General features: G+C 45.0%; 1 protein-coding gene and 1 long non-coding RNA gene across 2 annotated transcripts in view; both read left to right on the forward strand.

Moving 5' to 3' along the window:
* Nucleotides 1–27,033, forward strand: part of LOC134735618 (uncharacterized) — a 290,658-nt gene that overhangs the window by 133,634 nt on the left and 129,991 nt on the right. The gene's annotated exons all lie outside the window — the stretch shown is intronic.
* RPA2 (replication protein A2) lies at nucleotides 4,072–25,737 on the forward strand. Its single transcript, XM_055261359.2, is given in 10 exon segments — nucleotides 4,072–4,214; nucleotides 4,216–4,378; nucleotides 4,639–4,745; nucleotides 10,823–10,924; nucleotides 11,065–11,178; nucleotides 19,613–19,687; nucleotides 20,200–20,316; nucleotides 22,886–22,993; nucleotides 23,173–23,267; nucleotides 25,014–25,737. Coding segments are annotated over 10 exon segments (1,032 nt in total). The 5' UTR covers nucleotides 4,072–4,148; the 3' UTR covers nucleotides 25,099–25,737.

Genomic DNA, 27,033 nt, shown 5'->3' on the forward strand with positions numbered 1-27,033 from the left:
CGCTCTGTCACCCAGGCTGGAGTGCAGTGGCATGATCTCAGCTCACTGCAAGCTCCACCTCCCGGATTCACACCATTCTCCTGCCTCAGCCTCTCAAGTAGCTGGGACTACAGGCGCCCGCCACCACGCCTGGCTATTTTTTTGTATTTTTAGTACAGACGGGGTTTCACTGTGTTAGCCAGGATGGTCTCGATCTCCTGACCTCGTGATCTGCCCGTCTTGGCCTCCCAAAGTGCTGGGATTACAGGCGTGAGCCACCGCCCCCAGCCCTATTTAAACAACTTTTTTTTATTATTTTAACTTTTATTTATTTATGTATTTTTTTTAAAGAAGGTGTCTCAGGCCGGGTGCAGTGGCACATGTCTGTAATCCCAGCACTTTGGGAGGCCAAGGCAGGAGGATCGCTTGAGCCCAGGAGTTCGAGGCCATCCTGAGCAACATAGTGAAACACCATCTCTACAAAAAATACAAAAATTAGCCGGGCATGGTAATACATGTCTATAGTCCAGCTACGTGGGAGGCTGAGGCAGGAGGATCCCTTGAGCCTGGGAGGTGGAGGTTGCAGTGAGCCAAGACTGCACCATTGCATTCCAGCCTGGGTGACACAGCAAGACTCTGTCTCAAAAAAAAAAAAAAAAAAAAAAAAAAAAAAAAAAAGAAGGGAGTTGTCTCACTCTGCCACCCAGGCTAGAGTGCAGTGCCAAGATAATAGCACACTGCAGCCTTGACCTCCTGGACTCAAGCTATCTTCCTGCTTCAGCCTCTGGAATAGCTGGAACTATAGGCACTCGCCACCTCGCCTGGCTTTTTTTTTTTTTTTTTTTTTTTTTTTTTTTTTTTTTTTTTTTTTAGAAACAGCATCTCACTACATTACTCAGGCTGGTCCCAAACTCCTGGCCTCAAGTGATCCTCCCACTTCAGCCTCCCAAAGCACTGGGCTTACAGGTGTGAGTTACCATACCTGGCCCCCACTGTATTATGTTAAATTCCAGTTATCATATCATCTTGAACATAAACAGTATGTATCTCTAAAAGATAAGGATTCTTTTTTTCTTTTTTTTTTTTGAGACAGAGTTTCACTCTTGTTGGCCAGGCTGGAGTGCTATGGCGCGATCTTGGCTCACCGCAACCTCTGCCTCCCAGGTTCAAGTGATTATCCTGTCTCTGCCTCCCGAGTAGCTGGTATTACAAGCATGCACCACCACACCTGGCGAATTTTGTATTTTTAGTAGAGATGTGGTTTCTCCATATTGGTCAGGCTGGTCTCGAACTCCCTACCTCAGGTGATCTGCCGACCTTGGCCTCCCAAAGTGCTGGGATTACAGGCGTGAGCCACTGCACCCGGCTAGGACTCTCTTTTTCTAACACATGATCAGATCAAAAAAAAAAAATAGTAATTCCACCAGGCGTGGTGGCTCACACCTGTAATCCCAGCTACTTGGGAGGCTGAGGCAGGAGAATCACTTGAACCCAAGAGGCAGAGCTTGCAGCGAGCCGAGATAGTGCCACTGCACTCCAGCCTGGGTGACAGAGCGAGATTGCATCTCAAAAAAAAAAAAAAAGAAAGAAAAAGAAAAACAATAATTCCTTACTTCCACCAGGCAGATATGTGGTCAATTTCCCTGATGTCACCAAATTTCCCTGATGTCTCTCTCTTTTTTTTTTTTTTACAGCGGGTTCTCTCAAATCAGGGTCCCAACAAGGTCCACACATTGCGTTTGGCAGATGTGTCTCTTAAGTCTCCCTTGATTTGTAGCTCTCCTGCCCTCTCCCCATTTTCTCCTTGTTCTTTGTCCTATGAATTTCCCACATTCTGGAGGATTTGGCTGATTCCTTTCTGGTGGTGTCATTTAACATATTCCTCTGTCCCCCATATTTCCTGTAAACTGATAGTTACAGCCAAGGGTTTGAGGACATTCAGGTTTGACTTTTGGGGAAGAAGACTTCTCAGGTGGTCCTGGGTTTTCCTGTCGTTTCGCATGGCAAAGCACATAAGATATGGTTGTCCCACCAGCTTAACCTTAATTTACAAGTAGGAGTTAGCAGGAAAGGGAGAAAGTTGGGGAGGAGGGTGTCCCAGGCAGAAGGAGCTGAAACATCCCAGAGAGCTGATTTGGGTGATATTGGGCTTGGGGTGCTAAGGCTGGGGAAGCAGGCAGGAGCCAGGCTGTGCTCAGCTGTTTGAGCTGAGAGCTGTGGGGAGCTATGGCAGAGACACAACCTAATTTGCATTTTACAAAGATGCACTGGCTCGGTGGAAGATGGATTTTGGGGAGACCAGCAAGGAGGCTAAGGCAGGGAAGTTGTCATAGTCCATTCTGTGCTACTATAACAGAATACCTGAGACTGAGTATTTCATAAAGAGCAGAAGTGTATTGGCTCACAGTTCTGCAGGCTGGAAAGTGTAAGATCAAGGCACCAGCAGGCTGGGTGTCTGGTAAGGCCATTCGCTTCTTCCAAGATGATGCATTGCATGCTGCATCCTCTGGAGAGGAGAAAGGCTGAGTCCTTATATGGCATGTCTTGGCAAAAGGCCAAGACAAAAGAAGGCCAAACTTGCCCTTTTGTAATAGCGTTACTCCCACTCACGAGAGTGCAGCCCTGATGGCCCAATCACCTTCTAAAGGCCCAACCTCCCAACACCTCCATAATGGTAACCAATTATCACACAAGCTTTAGAGAGAACAAGCATTTAAACCATAGCAGAAGTCTTGGTGAAAAGCTGTAAGGGGCTATGCTTAGGAACTGGTAACTAGTAGTAGGGAGGAACTGAAGAGGCTGTGGCTGGGTAATTGGTTGAGCAGTTCCTGTTCTAACTGTATTATTATTTTTTTTTTTTTGAGACGGAGTCTGGCGGCGAGAGGAGGAGGAAGGGAGAGAGAGGAGGAGGAGAAGTGGAGAAAAAAGAAGGAAGGAGGAGGGAGTTGGGCCTGCAATCCCAGAGATCTCGCCATTGCACTCCAGCCTGGGCGACAGAGTGAAACCATGTTTTTCACACACAAAGAAAAAAAGTAAAAAGAAGAGAAGAAAAAACACACAGTCCTGGAGCCCAAAGGCCATGTCTGTCTCACTTAACCATTGAATCCCAGTGGCAGCACAGGGCCAGGAACAAGGAACAAGGAACAAAGAAGGCATAAACAATTCTTTTTTTTTTTTTTTTTTTTTGAGTCGCAGTCTCTCTCTGCCACCTAGGCTAGAGTGCAGTGGCGGCATCACAGCTCACTGCAGCCTGGACACCCCAGGCCCAGGCGATCCTCCCACCTTAGCCACCCCAGTAGCTGGGACCCCAGGCACTTGCCACCACACCAGGCTAATTTTTAAAAATATTTTTTGAGAGAGGGTCTCATTATGTTGCCCAGGCTGCTCTCAAACTTCCAGCCTCAAGCGGTCCTCCCGCCTCAGACCCCATTTGCTGGGTTTACAGGCATGAGCCACAGCACCTGCTAATTTTTCTTAAATACATAAATGAACATAAAATTCCAACAATGCATTAATATTTTGAGGAAGGAACTGACAAAACGTTCCACTCCCTGTGGGAGGAACAGATCAGCACGTTGTATGAAGAATTATGAAAAATGGTAAAACTGACTGGAGAGGCCAAGCGTGGATGAGACTGGGGTGGTGACAGGTGGGGGACGAGGGGCGCCACCCTCAGATCTTTCGCAAGTCTGTCATGGGCAAGAGGGCGTAGGTTTCTCACAGCCCTACTGGGGAGAATCGGCACCATTGGTGGCATTACACGAAGAGAATGTGACTTCCTATGTAAAACAATAAGCAACTCCACGCGGTGCTGTGAGGCTAATGCTGCGAGTCCCTGAGGTGCGCAATTCCCGCGCGACCGCGGGTGGGAAACACCGAAGCCAAAACTCCACTACAGCCCTTTAGATGAAGGCGTCGTCTGATTGGTGATAGTTTGGCGGGAAGCTGAGCACGCCGAACAAAGGAAGTGACGTCAGAAGTCGCGCATTTTGACGAGGGTGGGATCACACGGCGCTGCGCCGCGGTAGTATTGTTCTGATTGGTTGATTTCTTGCGCTACCGCCTTGCCAGCTCCTTGCTTCCGCTAGTGCGGAGGGTTTTGCCCTTCGTAAAGATGGCCGCGGAGGCTTCTGGAGCCAACTGGGAGCGCAGTACGCTTTTTCTGGAGCATGGGCAGAGAAGACAGGAACAAGCGTAGCATTCGTGAGCCCCGATTGGCTGAAGCGAGAAGCACTCCGGGAGCTGACTGGCTCCGCCATTCGCGGGAAGGAGTTTGTGGCGCCAGAGAAAAGTAGCCAGAGCGGCGCAGTGGCGGTCGCGTTCTGTGGTTTTCCGCGATTCCCCCAGACCCGAACCTTCTCTGCCTCTTTGCGGAGAATCGTGACCAAGATGTGGAACAGTAATGATGGGGGTGCGGGGTGGAAGAGGAACAGAATCGCAGGAGGTGTTAGCAAGAGGGCGAGCCTGGGGTCCGAGAGGCGTGTGGTAGCGGGAGAGGAAGGGCGGGAGCGGAGCTGGGGCGTTTGGAGGTCTCAGGAAGGCGGCGAGGAAGATTAGGGAGACTCGGGCAGTGTTTGGAGGGGCGAAGCCTCGGGGAGCCTGCGGGTTTCTCGGAGGCGTGGGACGTGGCACAGGCACTAATCCTGTCGTTCAAAGCAGGTGGATTCGAAAGCTATGGCAGCTCCTCATACGGGGGAGCCGGCGGCTACACGCAGTCCCCGGGGGGCTTTGGATCGCCCGCACCTTCTCAGGCCGAAAAGAAATCAGTAGGTTGAAAGGAGTATTTAGTTTTGTTTTATTCTGTCCTAAAGTCCCTGAGTCATCTGTGACAGAAACTTTATGCTTTGAAGGAAGATTTCAACATGAACTGATGGGATAATGATCTATTATTATCCGCATCTCTTATAATTGAGTGCTGTAAGTTTCAGAAATGAAATCTTGCCAAATTTTGCACCTCCTGTTTCCCTGGCTTTTCCCCTCGTTGGCCTTATTTTGAAATTGATCAGTGTCGCTAATGAATCAGTCTTGTGTGAACGCTCTCAACTTGTTTTTTTTTATTATTATTTATTTTTATTTTTTAAAATAGAGATGGGGTCTCACCATGTTGCCCAGGCTGGTCTCGAACTCCTGAGCTCAAGCGATCCTCCCACCTTGGCCTCTCAAAGTGCTGGGGTAACAGGTATGAGCCACTGCTCGTGGCCTGAACTTGTATTAATAGTCTCTTTTATATTCTTTTTTTTTTTTTTTTTTGAGATGGAATCTTGCTCTGTCGCCCAGGCTGGAGTGCAATGGTGCGATCTTGGCTCCCCGCAACCTCCACCTCCCGGGTTCAAGCGATTCTCCTGCTTCAGCCTCCCGAGTAGCTGGAATTACAGGCATGCACCACCACGCCCGGCTAATTTTGTGTTTTTAGTAGAGATGGGGTTTCTCCATGTTGGTCAGGCTGGTCTCCAACTCCCGACCTCAGGTGATCCGCCCGCCTCGGCCTCCCAAAGTGTTGGGATTACAGGCGTGAGCCACCGAGCCTGGCCCAAAGTCGTTTTTAAATGAGATGAGGCGATATCAGAAGTGTGGTCTTTGGGCCGGCCGCGGTGGCTCACGCCTGTAATCCCAGCACTTTGGGAGGCTGAGGCGGGTGGATCACCTGAGATCAGGAGTTCCTGACCAGCCTGGCCAACATGGTGAAACCTCGTCTCTACTAAAAATACAAAAACTAGCCAGGCGTGGTGGCGGGCGCCTGTAATCCCAGCTACTAGGGAGGCTGAGGCAGGGGAATCGCTTGAACTCAGGAGACAGAAATTGCAGTGAGCCAAGATGGTGCCACTGCACTCTAGCCTGGGCGATAGAGCAAGAGTAGACTCCGTCTCAAAAAAAGAAATGTGGTCTTTGAAGTCATAGACATGTGTTCTGCCATTGCCGTGCTGCTTTACTTGTAGGGTGTCACTGGACATGTTTCTTAACTGGCTTGGGAGTCAGTTTTGCCCCTTTGAAGAGGGGCTAACATACCTTAAAATGTCATTGTGAGACTTAATATTATATACAGAGAATACAGGCTACGGAACCAGAACATGGGGGCTCCAGAATCCATTTTGCCTTTTAACTGGCATTGTGACTTCAGGAAAGCATCTTGAAGGCTGTGGCCCTTGGTTTTTCTCATCTGATGATACTGGTAATACTCATGTAACAGGGTGGCTCTGAGAATTGATGAGTAAGGCAGTGTGTAGGAAAACGATCTATAGAAAGCTGTCTAAATGTTAATTGGTCACTCTGAAATGAGTTGGCCTTTTTTTTTTTGTTTTTTTTTTTTTTTTTTTTTGAGACAGGGTCTCTGCCAGGCTGGAGAGCAGTGGCACGTGATCACAGCTCATGCAGCTTGGACCTCCATGCCTCAAGTGATCATCCCACCTCAGCCTCTCTAGCAGCTTGTACTACCTATGTGCACTGTGGTGTCAGGCTAATTTTTGTGTTTTTTTTTTTAGAGGCAGGGTTTGGCCATGTTGGCCAGGCTCGTCTCAGACTCCTAGCCTCAAGCAATCCACCCGCCTCAGCCTCCCAAAGTGCTGAGATTACAGGTGTGAGCCACCACTCCCAGCTGAGTTTGCATTTAACAACTGCAATTTCATTCTGTAAATGTGGGGTTAGTTTGACTTCTCTTTAGGAGTCACTCAGATGTGTTAAGATTCAGTGTAAGCAAGTTTAAAAACTCATTGATATTCTGGTATATTTGGACATTGTTTTATAACTTTTTTTTTTTTTTTTGGAGACGGAGTCTCGCTCTGTCGCCCAGGCTGGAGTGTAGTGACGCGATCTCGGCTCACTGTAACCTCCGCCTCCCTGGTTCACACCATTCTCCTGCCTCAGCCTGTCGAGTAGCTGGGACTACAGGTGCCCGCCACCACGCCCGGCTAATTTTTTGTATTTTTTTAGTAGAGACCAGGTTGTACCATGTTAGCCAGGATGGTCTTGATCTCCTGACCTCGTAATCCGCCCGCCTCGGCTTCCCAAAGTGCTGGGATTACAGGCATGAGCCACCGTGCCCAGCCGCTTTATAACTTTCATATAAATTATTTTATATAATTCTGTAAGGAATTTATTTATTCCAGCATACAACAGAGACTCAGGTATATTAAGGGATTGCCTAAGCTTACATAGCTAGTAAGGAACTAGAATCAGACAGTACGCACATGATGCTGAACAAATCCAACATCTGATGAGCAGCAGCTTCTTCCTGTTGTAGTTTTCTCTTTCCTAGAAGATCTCAAGGGACTTTAATTCTCTCTTTTGATTTCCTTGAGGTCGTGAAGGAGAAAACAAGGTAGATGATTGGTTCTCATCTTTTCTCCTTTCTGGTTGTTAAAATTTTTATCTCAGAATTCCTAAAAGCTGGGTATTAAGATAGCTTTTCAGAAAATAATGCTTGTAAGTTGGAGACTCAATCCCAGTCTCTGGATTTCTTTTTCTTTTTGTGGAGACGGGGTGTCACTATGTTGCCCAGGCTGGTCTCAAACTCTTGGGCTAAAGCAGTCCTCCCACCCCTGCCTCCCATGGTGCTGGTATTACAGGCATGAGCCACCACACCTGGACAGTCTTTGTGTTTTTATTTATTTATTTATTTTTTTTGACAGTCTTTCTCTGTTGCCCAGGCTGGAGTGCAGTGGAACAATCTCGGCTCACTGCAACCTCCACCTCCTGGGTTCAAGCGATTCTCCTGCCTCAGCCTCCTGAGTAGCTGGGACTACAGGCGCATGCCACCATTCCTGGCCAATTTTTGTATTTTCAGTGGAGACGGGGTTTTGCCACGTTGGTCAGGCTGGTCTCAAACTCATTAGCACTTCATATATGTTATGTGTCTCATTTACAACTTGAGAGGTATATATCCCCAGTTTTCAGAAAAGGTGGTCATGTGTCCAGGACTTTGGAGCTGGGATTTTAGCATGGGTCTATAGGACTGTCTGGCTCCAAACCTTATGTTCTTACTACTTTACCTTACTGGTTCTTAAGTTTTCTTATGCTGAAGATACAATGAAAATCTCAGCTGTGATAGGTAAAAACAGAAATATAGTAGTTTGTGAGAGGTAAATCTTGGGACCCCTGCAGATTTTAAGACTATAAATATTAACATAGCATGTAACTTTACCTATAAAATACCATAAAGGAAAATTGAAAAACAGTTGATCCTGTCAACATTGTTATTAAAAGCTATTGCAGATGTAAAGAATGAGGAACAATAGCTAATATAATAATAGCTAACATTTGTTACTGAGTGCTATGTGCTGGGTAGTATTCTGAGTCCTTTACCGTGTAGTTAATTTTTATAATATCATTCCTGGTTTTGCAGATGAGGAAACCGAGGTACAAATGAGTTAATACATGTGACCAAGAGCAACCGCTCTTTTTTTTTTCTCTTTTTGAGGAGAGTCCCTTTCCCAGGCTGGAGTGCAGTGGCATGGTCTCGGCTCACCGCACCCTCTGCCTCCCGAGTTCAAGTGATTCTCCTGCCTCGGCCTCCCCAGTAGCTGGGATTACAGGCATGTGCCACCACACCCGGCTAATTTTTTTTTTTAATTTTTAGTAGAGATGGGGTTTTGCCATGTTGGCCAGATCTCAAACTCCTGACCTCAGATGATCTGCCCGCCTCGGCCTTGGGATTCCAGGCGTTAGCCACCACGCCTGGCCGAGCAACTGCTGTTGAGAATAGAGCCACAATCTTAACCCTGAAGCTTGGCTGCTGCCTTTTGTGGCATATGTGCCAGCGGTTGACTGAGCTTACTTTATCCTGTTGTGGCAGTACTCACCATTCAAAATCATGCTTCAGCAAAGTGAAATATTGGCAGTGTCGTGGATGTTCAGGTCAGAGTTGCGACTGCTAAATCCATGAAGGCCAAGAGTCTACTGTGTTCTAAGTCTTCCATGTAGTACAGGTATTGGTCCACTTCCTCTTGGCTTCTGACAGGAAGAGCTCTCATCGTTTTTGTGCCTTGTACATATTCCCTCTAGGAGACTGGGAGTACATACTTGCCCTCAGTCTGTTACCTGCTACTTTTTCACTGTTGAAATTCTCGTGCTTCAGAGTTCAGCCTAAAGCCTCTCTCTTTTGCCAGTAAGCTTTTCTGAGGTCCCACATGGCATGTTTCATTTTACAGTGTATCAAGATCAGGTTTATTGTTTACCTTTGTAGCTCCCCTAGATTAGGAATATGTTGAGGGTAAATCCTGTCCCATTGTATTCATCTTTATGTTACCCAGACTACCTCTTGCCACTGGTAGGCAAAAATAAGTTTACACTGTTATCTGGCTGGTTTAAGATATGATTTGGGCCTAGCGCGGTGGCTCACGCCTGTAATCCCAACACTTTGAGAAGCCGAGGTGGGCAGATTGCCTGAGGTCAGGAGTTCAAGACCAGCCTGGCTAACATGGCAAAACCCCATCTCTAGAAAAAAATACAAAAATTAGCTGGGCGGGGTGGCGTGCACCTGTAATCCCAGCTACTCGGGGGGCTGAGACAGGAGAATTGCTTGAACCCAGGAGATGGAGGTTGTAGTGAGCCGAGATGGCGCCACCACACTCCAGCCTGGGCAACAGAGTGAGACTCCATCTCAAAAAAAAAAGATATGATTTGAGTGTACTCACTAGATACTGTTCTGTCTACCCTGTCATGCCTCTTCCCCCTAAGACGCCCAACATGAGTCCAGCACAGTGGCTTATGCGTGTAATCCTAACACTGGGAGGCTAAGGTGGGAGGATCACTTGAGACTAAGAGTTCAAGACCAGCCTGGGCAACACAACAAAACCCCGTCTCTGCAAAAAAAAAAAAAAAAAAAAAAAAAAGTGTTTTTTTAATTGACTGGGTGTGGTGGTGTGCCTGTAGTCCCAGCTACTCAGGAGACTAGCAGGAAGATTGCTTGAGCCCATGAGTTTGAGGCTGCAGTGAGCTATAATGCCACTGCACTCCAGCCTGAGTGACAGAACAAGACCCCATCTCAAAACAAAATTTGGCCGAGGGCGGTGGCTCACACCTGTAATCCCAGCACTTTGGGAAGCTGAGGTGGGCAGATCACCTGAGGTCAAGAGTTCCAGACCAGCCTGGCCAACATGGTGAAACCCCATCTCTACTAAAAATGCAAAATGCTGGCACATATAGTCCCAGCTACTCAGGAAGCTGAGCCAGGAGAATCGCTTGAGTCCGGGAGACGGAGGTTGCAGTGAGCTGAGATCACGCCATTGCATGCCAGGCTGGGCAACAGGAGCGAAACTCTGTCTCAAAAAAAGAAAAAAAATTTAAAAAGATGTCCAACATGGCCAAGCTCTTACTCCATTTCCCCAGGAGCTCCATTTGATTGTCAAAAAATCTGTCCTACAAGAAGCTATTCTTCTACCTTTTACAGTTCATCACAAGACCTACAAGCAATTCCAAAGTCCTGTCTCCATTAGTCATTTCTCAAACCTTTTCCCAATACCATCTCATTTTGTCAGTGACCTGAACAGCAGGACCAGCCTGTCAATACCCTAAAGCTGGGGTTTCCTCTTGAAGGTCTGTTCTGGCAGCAGCAGGTCATTCTTATCCTGTCCCCCACTCTGACCCACTCATTTTGGTGAATTCTCAGGGCAACACATGTATCTATTCAGCAGGAGCTCTGGAGTTAGACAAACCTGGGTTTGGATTCTGAAAGTGTGGCATTGGTTTGCTATATGACCTTGGTTTCCATCTCTCTGAAGCAAGGATAATGAGATTTGTTTTGAAATTCAATGTTCTAGTATATTTAAAGTACATGGCACATGGCAGGTGTTGAATGAGTGGTAGTTAGTACTTTCTTAATTGAATTTTGCATGCTTTTTCTTTTCAGAGAGCCCGAGCCCAGCACATTGTGCCCTGTACTATATCTCAGCTGCTTTCTGCCACTTTGGTTGATGAAGTGTTCAGAATTGGGAATGTTGAGATTTCACAGGTATGTCACATAATTTGTGAAAGAATCACTTACTCATAATAAAGAATGAAATAAGACTTCATTAAAAAATACAAAAATGTAGCCTTGGTTTCAGGGGAAACCGGACCTTTTTTTCTTTTTCTTTGTTTCTTCTAACCTAGGTCACTATTGTGGGGATCATCAGACACGCAGAGAAGGCTCCGACCAACATTGTTTACAAAATAGATGACATGACAGCTGCACCCATGGACGTTCGCCAGTGGGTTGACACAGATGTAAGTGGCTGTTTTTGAATCATGATGGGGTTACTTTGGAACTGTGGAGATGTTGAACTTTTTTAGTCTTTTTAAAGTTTTTCCTTATAAAAATAATACAAAAAGACATCAAAGACAGGTACTCTAAAGTGAAAGGTTAATAGATTTGATTATATACCTTCCCAATATACCAAAAACAGAATTAAAAGTCAAGTGACAGGAGATAGTAGAATGTTAAGTTCCATTAGAACAAAGTTTTTTTTGAGACAGAGTCTCGCTCTGTTGCCCGAGCAGTGCAGTGGTGGAATCTTGGCTCACTACAACATCCGCATCCCGGGTTCAAGTGATCCTGTGCCTCAGCCTCCCAAGTAGCTGGGATTACAGGCACCTGCCACCACGCCCGGCTAATTTTTGTATTTTTAGTAGAGACGGGGTTTCACCATCTTGGTCAGGCTGGTCTTGACCTCCTGACCTTGTGATCCACCTGCCTCGGCCTCCCAAAGTGCTGGGATTATTACAGGCTTGAGCCACCACACCCGGCTCCTGCTTTTTTGTTTGTTTGTTTGTTTGTTTGTTTTGAGACAGAATCTTGTGCTGTCGCCCAGGCTGGAGTGCAATGGTGCAATCTCAGCTCATTGCAACCTCTGGGCCCCAGGTTCAAGCAGTTCTCCTGCCTCAGCCCTCCCAAGTAGCTGGGATTACAGGCACCTGCCAACACACCTGACTAATTTTTTGTATTTTTAGTAGAGATAGGGTTTCCCCATGTTGGCCAGGCTAGTCTCAAACTCCTGACCTCAGGTGATCCACCCTCCTCAGCCTCTCAAAGTGATCGGATTACAGGTGTGAGCCCTCACGCCCGGCCTAGAACAAAGATTTTTAACTTGGTCACCACTGTAGCCTTAGCACCTAGAGCAGTGCTAGTCACATAGTGGTCCTGGAATAAATATTGTTTAAATGAATGTGGAAAATATTTGCAACATATTACAAACATTTAAATTTTTAATTAATATAAAGCTCCTTTTTGGCTTGGCATGGTGGCTCACACCTGTAACCCCAGCACTTTGGGAGACCAAGGTGGGTGGATCACTAGAAGTCAGGAGTTCGAGACCAGCCAAGCCAACATGGTGAAACCCATTTCTACTAAAAAATATAAAAAATTAGCCAGGTGTGGTGGTGGGTGCCTGTAATTCCAACTGCTTGGGAGGCTGAGGCAAGAGAATTGCTTGAACCAGGAGGCGGGGGTTGCAGTGAACTGAGATTGTGCCACTCTACTCCAGCATGGGCAACACAGTGAGACTGTCTCAACAACAACAAAAAAGCTCTTTTTTGTTGTTTCTGGTTTTGAGTTTTGTTTTGTTTGTTGTTGTTGTTTCTGGTTGGTTTTTTTTTTGAGACAGAGTCTCACTTTGACCAAGGCTGGAGTGCAGTGGCTCAATCTCAGCTCACTACAACCTTCCACCTTTTCAGTTCAGGCAACCCTCCCGCCTCACCTTCCTGAGTAGCTGAGATTACAAGTTTGTGGCATCATGCCTAATTTTTGTGTTTTTACTGGAGACAGGGTTTTACCGTGTTGGCCAAGCTGGTCTCAAAACTCCTGACTTCAAGTCATCTGCCCACTTTGGACTCCCAAAGTGCTGGGATTACAGGCATGAGCCACCACGCCCAGCCAAAAAGCTCTTATAAAACCAGAAAACCACTGCACTTTAGAAAAATGAGCAAACGACATGCACAGATAATTCATAGAAGACAGTAGAAATGGTAGTGGCAGTAACTAAAGCAGGCTTAATAAACATTGAGATATCATTTTTAGCTTAAGTTTGCAGAGAAAACAAAGAATGACAACGTCCAGTTCTAGTAAGAGCAGCAGCTACCACTCAGTGCCCTAGCTTAGTAGTAGGCACTTAATAAATATTGAGTGATTTGTTAGCCTAAGAAACTAGGCTTATAGTGTGAGTATAAGTTGGTATATAACCTTTCTCAAACATCAGCTTGTATCAAAATCATCAATCATAAAAATGGTGACCTAATGCCGGGTGCGGTGGCTCACACCTGTAATCCCAGCACTTTGGGAGGCTGAGGTGGGCGGATCACGAGGTCAGGAGATCAAGACCATCCTGGCTAACTCGGTAAAACCCCGTCTCTACTAAAAATACAAAAAATTAGCCGGGTGTGGTGGCGGGCGCCTGTAGTCCCAGCTACTCCGGAGGCTGAGGCAGGAGAATGGCATGAAGCCGGGAGGCGGAGCTTGCAGTCAGCCAAGATCACGCCACTGTACTCCAGCCTGGGTGACAGAGTGAGACTCCGTCTCAAAAAAAAAACAAAAAAACAAACAATAGTGACCTAGCAGAACTCCACAGCTTAGGAGTTTACATCAAGGAAAGAATTAAAGACATGTACAAAGATTTAGGCCAGTGAAGTGGCTCACGCCTGTAATCCCAGCACTTTAGGAAGCCAAGGCAGGCAGATCACCTGAGGTCAGGAGTTCGAATCCAGCCTGGTCAACATGGTGAAACTCTGTCTCCTAAAAATACAAAAATTAGCCGGGCGTAGTTGTGCACACTTATAATCCCAGCTACTCAGGAGGCTGAAGCAGGAGAATTGCTTGAACCTGGGAGGCGGAGGTTGCAGTGAGCCGAGATCATGCCACTGCACTCCAGCCTGGGTGACAGAGCAAGACTGTGTCTCAAAATAAATAAAAATAAAGCAATCTCAAAATACTAGCAATAAAGGATTATTAAGTAAACCATGACACATTTGTAGCATACTACAAATGATATAGAAAAGCATGTATTGTCACAAAGAAGTGTTTGCCATAAATTGTTGAGAAAAGCATATTCCAATGTGGTATGCAGGATTTGACCCAATTTTTACAAAGCAGCATATATATAAATGTCTTTATAAACATGGATAAAATAGACTGAAATGCAGTATATACTTTTTATCCTTTTATTTTTCAATTGTGCAGAAGGCCTCTTAGTGTTTTGTGTTTTGTTTTTGAAATACATTCATTACAGAAAATTTGGATAATAAAGACTGTTTTAGGCTGGGCATGGTGACTCACGCCCGTAATCCCAGCACTTTGGGAGGCCAATGTGGGCGGGTCACCTGAAGTCAGAAGTTTGAAACCAGCCTGGCCAACGTGGTGAAACTCCGTCTCTACTAATGATACAAAAATGAGCCGGATGCCTGTAATCCCAGCTACCCAGAAGCTGAGACAGAAAAATTGCTTGAACTGGGGAGGCAGAGGTTGCAGTGAGCCAAGATTGCGCCACTGCACTCCAGCAGATTGCTCACTGCTCTGTTGCTCTGGGCAACAGAGCGAGACCAACTCAAAAAAAAAAAGACAGTTTTCCTTCAAAAACCACAAGTTATCTATAGAGAAATAACTTGGTAGTTATGTAATTTTTTAATTTTTTCCTTCTCAGAAAAATAAAGGATAATTGATTCAGCAGTTATTGTTGGAGTACCAATTCTGAACTAGACTGTGCTTGGTTCCAGGTATAAAAAGAATGAAGTAGACACAGTCCCTGCCATGAAGCAGGGAGGTAGATACTATGAATACCTAATACTACATGTTCATACAAAATGCACTATGGTTGCTTATAAATTTAAAAAATCACCTGACATCTCATGTCTCTTAAAGAACTACTATTACAACACATTTTGGAAAATATCCTTTCAGACATCTGTCTCTGCATATATGTACATACAGATGTCCACATACCTCTTTTACTGTAAAAGGGATAATATGCTATGCAACTGCTCAGTAATGTGGTCTTTTCACTCAAAATTATGTTGTGGAACTGATTTTTTTTTTTTTTTTTTTTTGAGATGGAGTTGTGCTCTTGTTGGCCAGGCCGGAGTGCAATGGCACGATCTCCAGCTCACTGCAAACTCTGCCTCCCAGGTTCAAGCAATTCTCCTGCCTCAGCCTCCAGAGTAGCTGGGATTACAGGCATGTGCCACCACACCTGGTTAATTTTGTATTTTTAGTAGAGACAGGGTTTCTCCATGTTGGTCAGGGTGGTCTCGAACTCCCAACCTCAGGTGATCCACCCGCCTCGGCCTCCCAAAGTGCTGGGATTATAGGCATGAGCCATCGGCCTTTTTTTTTTTTAAATAGAGACAGGGTCTTGGCTTGCTGCCTAGGCTGGCCTCAAACCTGGGCTCAGGTGATCCTTTGGCCTTAACCTCCCAAGTAGCTGGAACTGTAGGCTGATGCCACCATGCCTGGTGAGGAGCTGATTTTGTGTGTGTTGTTTTTTTTTTTGAGACTGAGTTTACTCGTGTCATCCAGGCTGGAGTGCATTGGTGCAATCTTGGCTCACTGCAACCTCTGCTTCTCGGGTTCAAGCGATTCTCCTGCCTCAGCCTGTCTAGTAGCTGGGACTGTAGGCGTGCACCACCACACCCAACTGATTTTTGTATTTTTAGTAGAGACGGGGTTTCCACATGATGGCCAGGCTGGTCTCGAACTTTTGACCTCAGGTGATCCTGCCTCAGCCTCCCAAAGTGCTGGGATTACAGGCTTGAGCCACCATGGCCCAGCCAGGAACTGATTTTTTCATGTTATCTGTAAAGATTTACATCTATCATTTTAAATGACCACCGATTCCATTATAAGAATACATCATCCCTTACTTAACAGTAGACCCAGTCAGGGAACAACATTTAACTTCTTTTCAGTCGTTTGCTATTATACACAATGCTCCAGTGAGTATCTTTGCATACATTTCTTCATGATTATAAAATAATCATAAGGCCAGGTGTCGTGGCTCACGCCTGTAATTCCAACACTTTGGGGGGCCAAGGCAGGTGGATCACCTGATGTCAGGAGTTCAAGACCAGCCCGGCCAACGTGGTGAAACCCCATCTCTACTAAAAATACAAAATTAGCCGGGCGTGGTGGTGTGCACCTATAATACCAGCTACTCGGGAGGCTGAGTCAGGAGAATCAGTTGAACCCAGGAGGCAGAGACTGCAGTGAGCCGAGATCATGCCATTGCATTCAGCCTGGGCAGCAAGAGCAAAACTCCATCTCAAAAAAATAATCATAAGATGTAGTCCTACAAGTAGGTTTTCTGGGGGGAAACACACACTTGACATTTTTTTAACATCTTAGTTTTTGCATTTTTGTACTGTCCTCTCTAAAGGTACCAGTTTACACTTAGTCATGCATGAGAGTGCCCAGTTAGTTTCCATACCCTTAACTTTTTTTTTTTTTTTTTTTTTTTTAAAGAAATAGGATCTCACTCTGTTGCCCAAGCTGGTCTCAAACTCCTGGGTTCAAGCAATCCTCCCACCTCAGCCTCCCAAAGTGCTGAGATTACAGGTGTGAGCCACTGTGCCCATCCTCCATACCCTTTCTAACAATGGGTTTTTGTCTTAAATTTTTGCCAGTATGCTAGTTGTTTTAAAAAATAGTCTTATTGGCTGGGCGCGGTGGCTCACGCTTGTAATCCCAGCATTTTGGGAGGCCGAGGCGGGCGGATCACGAGGTCTCGAGCCCCGTCTCTACTAAAAAAATACAAAAAAATTAGCCGGGCGTGGTGGCGGGCGCTCCATTTCTAATTCCATTTCTCCTGCTATTTCCACCACATCTGCTATTACTTGCCCCACTGAAGGTGGAGGTAGCAGTGAGCCCAGATGGTGCCATTGCACTCCAGCCTTGGTGACAGAGCGAGACCTTGTCTCAAAAAAAAAAATAAAAAAATCTTAAGCAGCCACCCAATATATACTTCAGATTAAAAAAGCTGTTGGCCAGGTGTGGTGGCTCACGCCTGTAATCTCAGCACTTTGGGAGACTGAGGCAGGTGGATCACTGGAGGCCAGGAGTTTGAGACCAGCCTGGCCAATATGGTAAAACCCCGTCTCTACTAAAAATGCAAAAACTAGCCGGGCACCGTGGCACATGCCTGTAAGCCTAGCTACTCAGGAGGCTGAGGCAGGAGAATCACTTGAACCCAGGAGGCACAGGCTGCAGTGAGCCGAGATCCCACCATTGTAATCCGTCCTGGATGATAAAGCGAGACCTTATCAAAAAACCAAGTAAATAAATCTCAGCTGGGTTCGGTGGTTGACGCCTGTAATCTCAACACTTTGGGAGGCCGAGGCGGGTGGATCACCTGAAGTCAGGAGTTCAAGACTCCCCTGGTCAATGTGGCAAACCCTGTCTATTAAAAATACAAAAGCCGGGCACCGTGGCTCACGCCTGTAATCCCAGCACTTTAGGAGGTCGAGGCGGGTGGATCACGAGGTCAGGAGATTGAGACCATCCTGGCTAACAGGGTGAAACCCCGTCTCTACTAAAAATACAAAAAATTAGCCGGGCATGGTGGCAGGTGCCTGTAGTCCCAGCTACTAGGGAGGCTGAGGCAGGAGAATGGTGTGAACCCGGAAGGCGGAGCTTGCAATGAGCTGAGATCCCGCCACTGCACTCCAGCCTGGGCGACAGAGTGAGACTCCGTCTCAAAAAAAAGAAAAAAATTGTTCGTATTATTTCTGTGGTTTCTTTATTATAATTAGACCTGTGATCTACATGGAATATATTTTGATAAAAGGAGTTGAAACAGATCTTTTCTCAAGTGGATTCAAAATGTTACATATGGGAATACAATTGTTTTGTTTGTGTGGGGTTTTTTTTTTTTGTTTTTTTTTTTTTTTGAGATAGAGTCCTGCCCTGTTGTCCAGCCTGGAGTGCAGTGACACAGTCTCTCACTGCAACCTCCGCCTCCCAGGTTCAAGTGATTCTCCTGCCTCAGCCTCCCGAGTAGCTGGGACTACAGGCACCCGCCACCACACCTGGCTAATTTTTGCATTTTTAGTAGAGACGGGGTTTCCCTGTTAGCCAGGCTGGTCTCGAACTCCTGACCTCGTGATCCGCCCACCTCAGCCTCCCAAAGTGCTGGGATTGTAGGCGTGAGCCACTGTGCCCACCCTTTTTTTTGTATTGTTAATAGAGGCAGGGTTTCACCATGTTGGCAAGGCTGGTCTCGAACTCCTAACCTCAAGTGACTTGCTCGCCTTGGCCTCCCAAAATGCTAGGATTACAGGTGTGAGTCACTGCACCTGGCCAGAGTTTTTATTTTTAAGCATATATTTTCTAGTTTTTTGTTTGTTTTTAGAGACAAGGTCTCATTATGTTGCCCAGGCTGGTTTCAAACTCCTGAGCTCGAAGGATCCTCCTGCCTTGTCCTGCTAAAGTGCTAGGATAACAGGTGTGAGCTCACATACCCCGATATATTTTCAGTTTTTTTTAAGTAATACATTTTATGTAGTCAGAAAAGAACTTTAAAAATCAGCTAATGGGCCGGGCACGGTGGCTCATGCCTGTAATCCCAGCACTTTGGGAGGCCGAGACGGGTGGATCATGAGGTCAGGAGATCGAGACCATCCTGGCCAACATGGGGAAACCCCGTCTCTACTAAAGATACAAAAAAATTAACCAGGTGTGGTGGCAGGCACCTATAGTCCCAGCTACTCGGGAGGCTGAGGCAGGAGAATCACTTGAACTTGTGAGGCAGAGGTTGCAATGAGCCGAGATCGTGCCACTGCACTGCAGCCTGGGTGACAGAGCAAGACACTTCGTCTCAAAAAAAAAAAAAAAAAAAATCAACTAATGTATTTTTCTCATAATGTGTGCATATTCTAGGAAACTGATAAATATTAAAATCGTTTTTAATTATTCTAGTCAACCATTATAAACAGTTTAGTGTGTATTGTCCCAAATGGGAAATCAGCTTTTTTCCATGTATCATGACTTGTTTTTCCAGGCAGTAAATAGAATTCTATGTTATCATGTGCAACAGTGTGGAGTATCCTATTATATAGAAATGTGTACTTTATGTTGGATATTTAGGTTGTTTTAAAATTTTTAATATTCTATACTATGATAAATCTAAATCTTAATGCATGTTCTTAATTACTTAAATTCCTAAAAGTAGAATTGCTTTGCCATTAAGTATATCCACCAGAAAATTGTGTGCCTGCCGGGCGTAGTGGTGGGCGCCTGTAATCCCAGCTACTGGAGAAGTTGAGGCAGGAGAATCACTCAAACCCTCCCTTGGGAGGCGGAGGTTGCAGTGAGCCAAGATCGTGCCACTGCATTCCAGCCTGGGCAACAGAGGCGAGACCCCCTCTCCAAAAAAAAAAAAAAAAGAAAGAAAATTGTGTGCCTAAGAGCTTGAACAAGAGTGTCATAATTGATAATTGTTTGCTTTTTTATGATGTGCTACAGAACTTTGGAACTGAGAATTACCTTTAGAGATATTTTTATTCTAATTCCTGGTTTTACACAATAAGTTGTAAAAGGCAGGGCAAACTACTTAATGCCATTTTAGGATCCTTTAACTCTTCTACTTCATAACTTTCTCTTTCTATACATAATATAGAAATGTTAAAGAGGCTTTCACCAGCATCACTAAAACCTTAATGACATGTTTGTATTTTATGTTAGGATGCCAGCAGTGAAAACACTGTGGTTCCTCCAGAAACATATGTGAAAGTGGCAGGCCACCTGAGATCTTTTCAGGTAAAGTCAGAATAAAATAGCAGTTAAAGTGTTTTTGCATGAAGCAGTTTCTAGATTCATGTCATGGCTTTTGGATAGTTAAAATACTTAAGTCTCCCTGTTTAATGGGAAGTTATTTCTTACTCTCTTCAAAAGGAAATAACTTTTCTTTTTCTTTTTTTTTTTTTAACCTTAACATGAAATTAACAGAATGGTAAAGAACAGAATCTCCTTCTACAATTGCTATCTGTGGCGTTCATTAGTTGGAGAAAGGAGAACAGTAGATTCGGAGTCAGGAGTCTAGATTTTGCTTGGTTATGCAACCTTGGGAAAATTATTAATGTCTCTTAGCTATTAGTTTTAGTTTTTTTTCTCCTCATGTTTGACCATATTTGGAATACCTCTGAGAGTATATAACATTTTTCTCATATTGGTGAAATATTAATATTATAACCAAGGAAAGAGCCACAGTGTTGACCTGAAATTAATGTATGTTCACATCGTATTCACATTTTTTTTCTTCATTTTAATAGAATAAAAAGAGCCTGGTAGCCTTTAAGATCATGCCCCTGGAGGATATGAATGAGTTCACCACACATATTCTGGAAGTGATCAATGCACACATGGTACTAAGCAAAGCCAACAGCCAGGTGAGTAGCCTCACTTTCCTAGCTTTTTCTCTTCCCTGGAAGAACACAGGCTACTTTTGTGTTCCTGCTCTGATTTCCTTGATATTTTGAAGGCTGAGCCAGAGAAAGACATCACTAAGTCCTCAGAACACTTTCTCCATTAGCTTCGTCATTGTATTTTATTCCAGATGAAACGCTCATGTTTCTCTCAGAATTAGGAGTTCCTCTGACTCCACTGGCCTGGACAGCTGAGGCCTTTGACAACCCTCAGGTGTAGACATGTACTTATAGGCTCTAAGCTCTTATATAGCTCTTAGCTCCAGGACTGTCAGTGCATATTCAGAGAGTAGTAGCTTCAGGACAGCATTTTGATGTCTTTCTTCCAACTTACTGGCTAAGTAGGAAAAATTATGTATTATTATTTCTTCCCTGAAATTATATTTCTTGGTTCATATTGAAATTTCTCCATAGTATTTTCTATTGTGTGAATTCACTTTGATAAGTCCATCTAGGACCACGCAAAAGGTTTGTTCACTCTAGTATTAGAAAGCCCTCAGGGCCAGGTGTGGTGGTTCATGGCCTGAAATCCCAGCACTTTGGGAGGCTGGTGTGAGGGCATCACTTGAGCCCAGTTCAAGACACCACCCTGGGCAACATAGGGAGACCCTGTCTCTACAAAAAAAATTAAAGAATTAGATGGGCTACTTGGGAGGCTGAGGTTGGGAAATCACTTAAGCCCAGGAGGTCAAGGCTGCATTGAGCTGTGATCGTGCCACTCACTGCAGCCTAGGCAACAGAGCAACCTTGTCTCAAAAAAAAAAAGAAAAAGAAAAATATTTATTGCGCCTAATAGTCCCAATCATTCTAGTCCCCATTCGAGTATAGCAGTGAACACTATATACTTACATTCTTGGGAGAAACAAGCAATAAACAAAAATATATGTATAATTTTAAGTAGTTATATAGCTGCTCTGAAGTAAATAAAGCAAAACAGGAGAAGAGGGTGATGGAGGGAACAAGAATGGTAAAATTTTAGATGAGGAAGAACATTCTAAACCAGAGGGACTAGGACGTGCAAGAGCCAGGAGTGTGGAGTAAGCATGACATCTCTGAAACCGGAAAGGCCAGTGTCTGGAGTGAAGCGAATGACAGGGGAGAGGGAGAGGGTTGTAGGCAAGGAGGCAGGGCCCAGATTATGTGGGGCTTTGGAGGCCATAGTAAGGATTACTTTACTCAAATTTTTAAAATTTTGTTTATTTGGGTTTTTTTTTTTTTTTTTTTTTAAGACAGAGTCTCACTCTTTCACCCAGGCTGGAGTGCAGTGGTGTGATCTCGGCTCACTGCAAGCTCCGCCTCCCGGGTTCACGCCATTCTCCTGCCTCAGCCTCCCGAGTAGCTGGGACCACAGGCGCCTGCCACCACACCCGGCTAATTTTTTGTGTTTTTAGTAGAGAAGGGGTTTCACCGTGTTAGCCAGGATGATCTCGATCTCCTGACCTCGTGATCTGCCCATCTCAGCCTCCTTTCAAAGTGCTGGGATTACAGGCGTGAGCCACTGCGCTTGGCCCTTTTTTTCGAGACAGTGTCTCACTGTGTCACCCAGGCTGGAGTGCAGTGGCGTGATCTCGGCTCACTGCAGCCTCCGCCTCTTGGGTTCAAGCGATTCTCTTGCCTCAGCCTCCCCAGTATCTGGGATTACAGGTACGCACCACCACACCCGGCTAATTTTTGTACTTTTAGTACAGGCGGGGTTTCACCATGTTGGCATCCGGTTAGCAATCCGGCTGGCAACGAGGGTTTGTGGCCCAGGAGGTGGTCTGGGATGAAATCCTGGGGACACTCTCAGCTTTTTGGGAGACAGAAGAGGCTAATGAGGGATACTGAGAAGGTTCAGTTTGAGAGGCAGATGGAGAACCAGAAGAATGTGGTGTCAAGAAGCCCAGGGAGGAACACATTTCAAGAGGAGTATGGTCAGCAGTGTCTGCTTCTGAGAGGTCAAGTATTAGGAGGACTGAAAGAGACTTGGATAATTGGTTGAAAAGTCTTTGGTGACTTTGGTGAAAACAGTTTCAGAGGTGTACTGGGGGACAACCCAAATATGGTGGGCTGAGGAGTGACTGGGGAGAAAGGAAATGAAAATAGTGATTGCAGAGCATTTTAAGAATTTGGTGGTTAAAAAAAAAGAAGGAAAGAGAGGACGATAGGGACTGTGTCTCCTTTTCTCTGCCTGTGGTGCTTCATGCCTATTGACACTCAGTGAATGCTTGAGTGATTGGGCCCCACGGATACCAAAATGGCAGACTCTGGGTAATTTTCTTCTTACTGCTACTTTTCTCTGGTTCGTCTCACATCACAAACAAAAGGAGCCAAGAGTATCTTTCTCTTTTTGATATTTATGTGCTTCGGGGAGTTACTTTATCTTCCTGTGAAATACTCATTAGATAATAGCTGTCCCTTCCAATGTAAGCAGTGTTACTGGGAAACTGTTTATAAATTGTTTTTTGTAAGCTGCTTAAAGAGCTATTTGAAGTAGTAGAGAATGTTTAACTTGATGGATTTTCTAATATTGTTAACTTATTTCTTAATTCAGCCCTCAGCAGGGAGAGCACCTATCAGCAATCCAGGAATGAGTGAAGCCGGGAACTTCGGTGGGAATACCTTCATGCCAGCAAATGGCCTCACTGTGGCCCAAAACCAGGTAAACTCCACCAGAGTGGCTTCAGAAATACAAAACACAGACAGTCTTAAATTTTGTTACTTCCTTAATGAGCTACGACTGTTTAAGTACCTGATTCATTTCTTTTCTATAAAGGGACTCAGGTTTGCAAAGGGGAGGCTGATCCAAAATAATTGCTAAAATCTGATTTGAATCTTCAGGTGTTGAATTTGATTAAGGCTTGTCCAAGACCTGAAGGGTTGAACTTTCAGGATCTCAAGAACCAGCTGAAACACATGTCTGTATCCTCAATCAAGTAAGTATTTGATCTTCATGAGCCTCAGGCTCTGGCATTGTACCTATTTCACCTCACAGGGGTTTCCTGATAGTGAGAAGTGAGTTTAAAAAGTAAAACTTGGCGGCCGGGCGTGGTGGCTCACGCCTGTAATCTCAGCACTTTGGGAGGCCAAGGCAGGTGGATCACCTGAGGTCAGGAGTTCGAGACCAGCCTGGCCAACATGGTGAAAACCCCGTTTCTACTAAAAATACAAAAATTAGCCGGGCGTGGTGGCACGCAACTGTAATCCCGGCCACTCCGGAGGCTAAGGCAAGAGAATCGCATGAATCCGGGAGGCAGAGGTTGCAGTGAGCCACGATTGCACCACTGCACTCCAGCCTGGGTGACAGAGCGAGATTCCATCTCAAAAAAAAGTAGAAGTTTGCCAGGCACTAGCTCATGCCTGCAGTCCTAGCACTTTGGGAGGCTGAGGTGGGCAGATTGCTGGAACTCAGGAGTTCAAGACCAGCCTGGGCAACATGGCGAAACGCTTGTCTCTACAAAAACAATAAAAACAAATTAGCCGGGCACAGTGGCGCATGTCTGTTGGGAGGATCGCCTGAGCCCAGAAAGTCAAGGCTGCAGTGAGCCATCATTATGCCACTGCACTCCATCCTGGATGACACTGAGACTGTCACACACACACACAAAACTTAACTGCAACCCTGTTGGCAGAATGGAAATTGTTCAGCTATGGAAAAATAGGAAAAAGACTATGTGCCAAAATGGTGCTACCCATCACATCACTCATTTCAGCAAACACTAAGGACCATTATATGTGAGGGATATATAATAATTCTGAGCAAAAAGTTGACCTGATTTCCTTATGGGATTTAGACTGGAGGAGGGAAGTCCTTAGCTCCTGGTCCTCAGGTATACAGTCCTGTTGCTGTTACTGTCCCCACTGTGGACATGAGTGTATTAGGCTATCTGTACCTTATTAAACAATCAGTCCTTCCAACACCCTTATCCTGATTCCATCTTAGACAAGCAGCCTCCTGATTCCAGTGTAGTAAACCAATCAAACAAACTGACTTATGGTGCTTGTGATAGTTGTTACTATAAATCAATTGACCTGCCAGGCCTAGCTAGATAAGAAATGCTCAGGACTGATTCCATTTCCTGTCCTATAAAATTAGGATAATAATTCCTGTCTCAGAGTTCCATGCTGATGAGGTAGAGAACTGCTGTTACTTAGGTGCTCTGTAGATTGTGGCTATTAAATACGTTACTGACACTAACCCTGAGGACCTTGAAGGGTTTGAAGGTTTCAGAGTGTTTCCTTTGCTTCCTACAACTTTACTTCCCAGAGGGGGACCAACGGGGTTTCAGTGTGTGGCTGGAAAAGGGAGACTTTTTATTAAAGACAGTGGTTTCTACTAGGAGATTTTGCGTGCAAGTGTGACTACAGCTTTAGATCCTTGTTTTCCTGCTTAGACTGTATTTAAGTGAGGCCCTGTTGTCTTTCCTTTGCACAATTTGGGAGAGGGATCCAAGATAGCCCTAATAGCCATTGTCTCCATGAATAAGCTCTGTTTTGCTATTTTACTGGCATTTCTCCCTATAAGAGCTTTCTATGTGCAAAATACTTGTGAATTCTTAGCTAAGGTAGAAAGTTGGGAGATAAGCGAAGTTTGCATATTTGGCCATATCCAAAAGGCAGTTTCCTTCTGAATTGGCCTGAAAATGACCTTTTTTTTTTTTTCTTTCTTTCTTTCTTTCTAGGCAAGCTGTGGATTTTCTGAGCAATGAGGGGCACATCTATTCTACTGTGGATGATGACCATTTTAAATCCACAGATGCAGAATAACTGGATCTAGTTGGGTACGTGAGATAATTTACAGCTGGACCTAGTTTCACAATCTGTTGTCTCCAGCTCTGCATATGTCTGGCCAGGGGGCTTCTAGGAAGTAGGTTTCATCTATCAAAGGTCTCCTCTGACTTCCTTTTGAAACTTACTGCTCTTTTGTTTTATTTTGTTTTGTTTGAAGCTCAGAGGGAGATGGGCAATTGACAGGGATGCAATCCAGGGTGGGATTTCTTGAGGAAGTTACAAATAAGCTTGTTACAACATCAAGATAGATGGAATTGGAAGGATGCTACCAGGAGAGTACTTACAGAGTGCTCGGGAGTTTCTCTTCTCAAAATGTTTCCTGCTGAAAGACGAGCAGGACCCGGGCCTTGTAGGCAGAGCCCTAGCTGAGAAACCTGCTGGCCTCTGCCTGTTATCATTTCCCACTTTGGTTGTGTGGCATTACTTTCAGAATTGCACTTTCCTGCTTGTCATGACTTTTTGACACACTCGTCATGACGTGTGTTTCTGTGAACATGAAGTTCTGCGGTAGTGCCTCCAGGGGCAGAGGAAAGGAAGAAGTGTTACTGCGTTTTGTACAAAATAACTACATTCATATGTTTAATAAAACAGTTCTATTGTAGTAACTTGTAAAAATGTTCTCATTTTTCTTTCTGAGCAGTATAATGACTACTTCATCATCTGAGGCAGTGTAACCTAGTGAAACTTGGATTTGAATTCTGTCTTTCCCACTTTTTAGTTAGAATCTTGAGCAGGCTATGTCAGCTCTGAGAACCTCCATTTCCTCATTTACAAAAAGAAAACGTTATTTCCCCTGGGTTTGTTGTGAAGACTGAAAAAAACAGTCTGTAAAGCATCTAAATCTAGTGTTGCCATTTAAAGGGATTATAGAATGGACTTTAATGTTGGCTCTTTGGCAGTGTGTGATCATGTAACTGAATCGAATAGCTAGCTACCCATTTGGCCTCAAGATCAGACTTTCCAAAAGCCTATGGTCATTTTTTGGCCAACTTGCTTGGCTGTTTCTTACAGAAAAAGAAACTAGTTCAAAGATGTTTTTGACAACTCCTGAAAGTAATCTACATCTTGAATAAAAGAACCAATTTTGAGATAAAGTTAGTGAGATGTAACATCCAAATAAGAATTCTCTGGCCGGGCGCGGTGGCTCACGCCTGTAATCCCAGCACTTTGGGAGGCCAAGGCGGGTGGATCACAAGGTCAGGAGATCGAGACCATCCTGGCTAATTCGGTGAAACCCCATCTCTGCTAAAAATACAAAAAATTAGCCGGGCGTGGTGGCGGGCGCCTGTAGTCCCAGCTACTCAGGAGGCTGAGGCAGGAGAATGGCGTGAACCTGGGAGGCAGAGCTTGCAGTGAGCCGAGATTGCACAACTGCATTCCAGCCTGGGCAACAGAGCGAGACTCCATCTCAAAAAAAAAATTTCTCTGCTTTAACTCTGTTTCTAAATGAGATCTAGCAGCTGTGTAGAGAAGGCTCCACCTACTTGGTTTCTAACAGTGACTGAATGTATGGTTGTTTTCTATACATGCAGAGTTGTTAACATCTGCAGAACTACGCAAATGCGTGAAACTCAGCCAGCATGTTCATTTGCAAGTGTGTTCGTTCTTGGTTATTTTCTCAAAGAAGGAACAATGACTAAGAACAAGTAAAATCGTGTGTTTGAATTTGGAATATGTGACGGGATACTTTCATGGTTGGTAAGCTTATTTCTAGTTATGAAGCTAGGCGCCCTCAGATGGGCAAAGCAGTAGCAGTACTTCTAGGTGGAAGTGGTTTTCTTTTTTATTTTTCTTTTTATTTGTTTTTTTAGACGGAGTCTTGCTCTGTCGCCCAGGCTGGAGTGCAGTGGTACAATCTCAGCTCACTGCAAGCTCCACCTCCCGTGTTCAAGTGATTCTCCTGCCTCAGTC

The sequence above is a fragment of the Symphalangus syndactylus genome, chromosome 22, assembly GCF_028878055.3.
Source record: "Symphalangus syndactylus isolate Jambi chromosome 22, NHGRI_mSymSyn1-v2.1_pri, whole genome shotgun sequence".
In the NCBI taxonomy this organism is placed as follows: Eukaryota; Metazoa; Chordata; class Mammalia; order Primates; family Hylobatidae; genus Symphalangus; species Symphalangus syndactylus.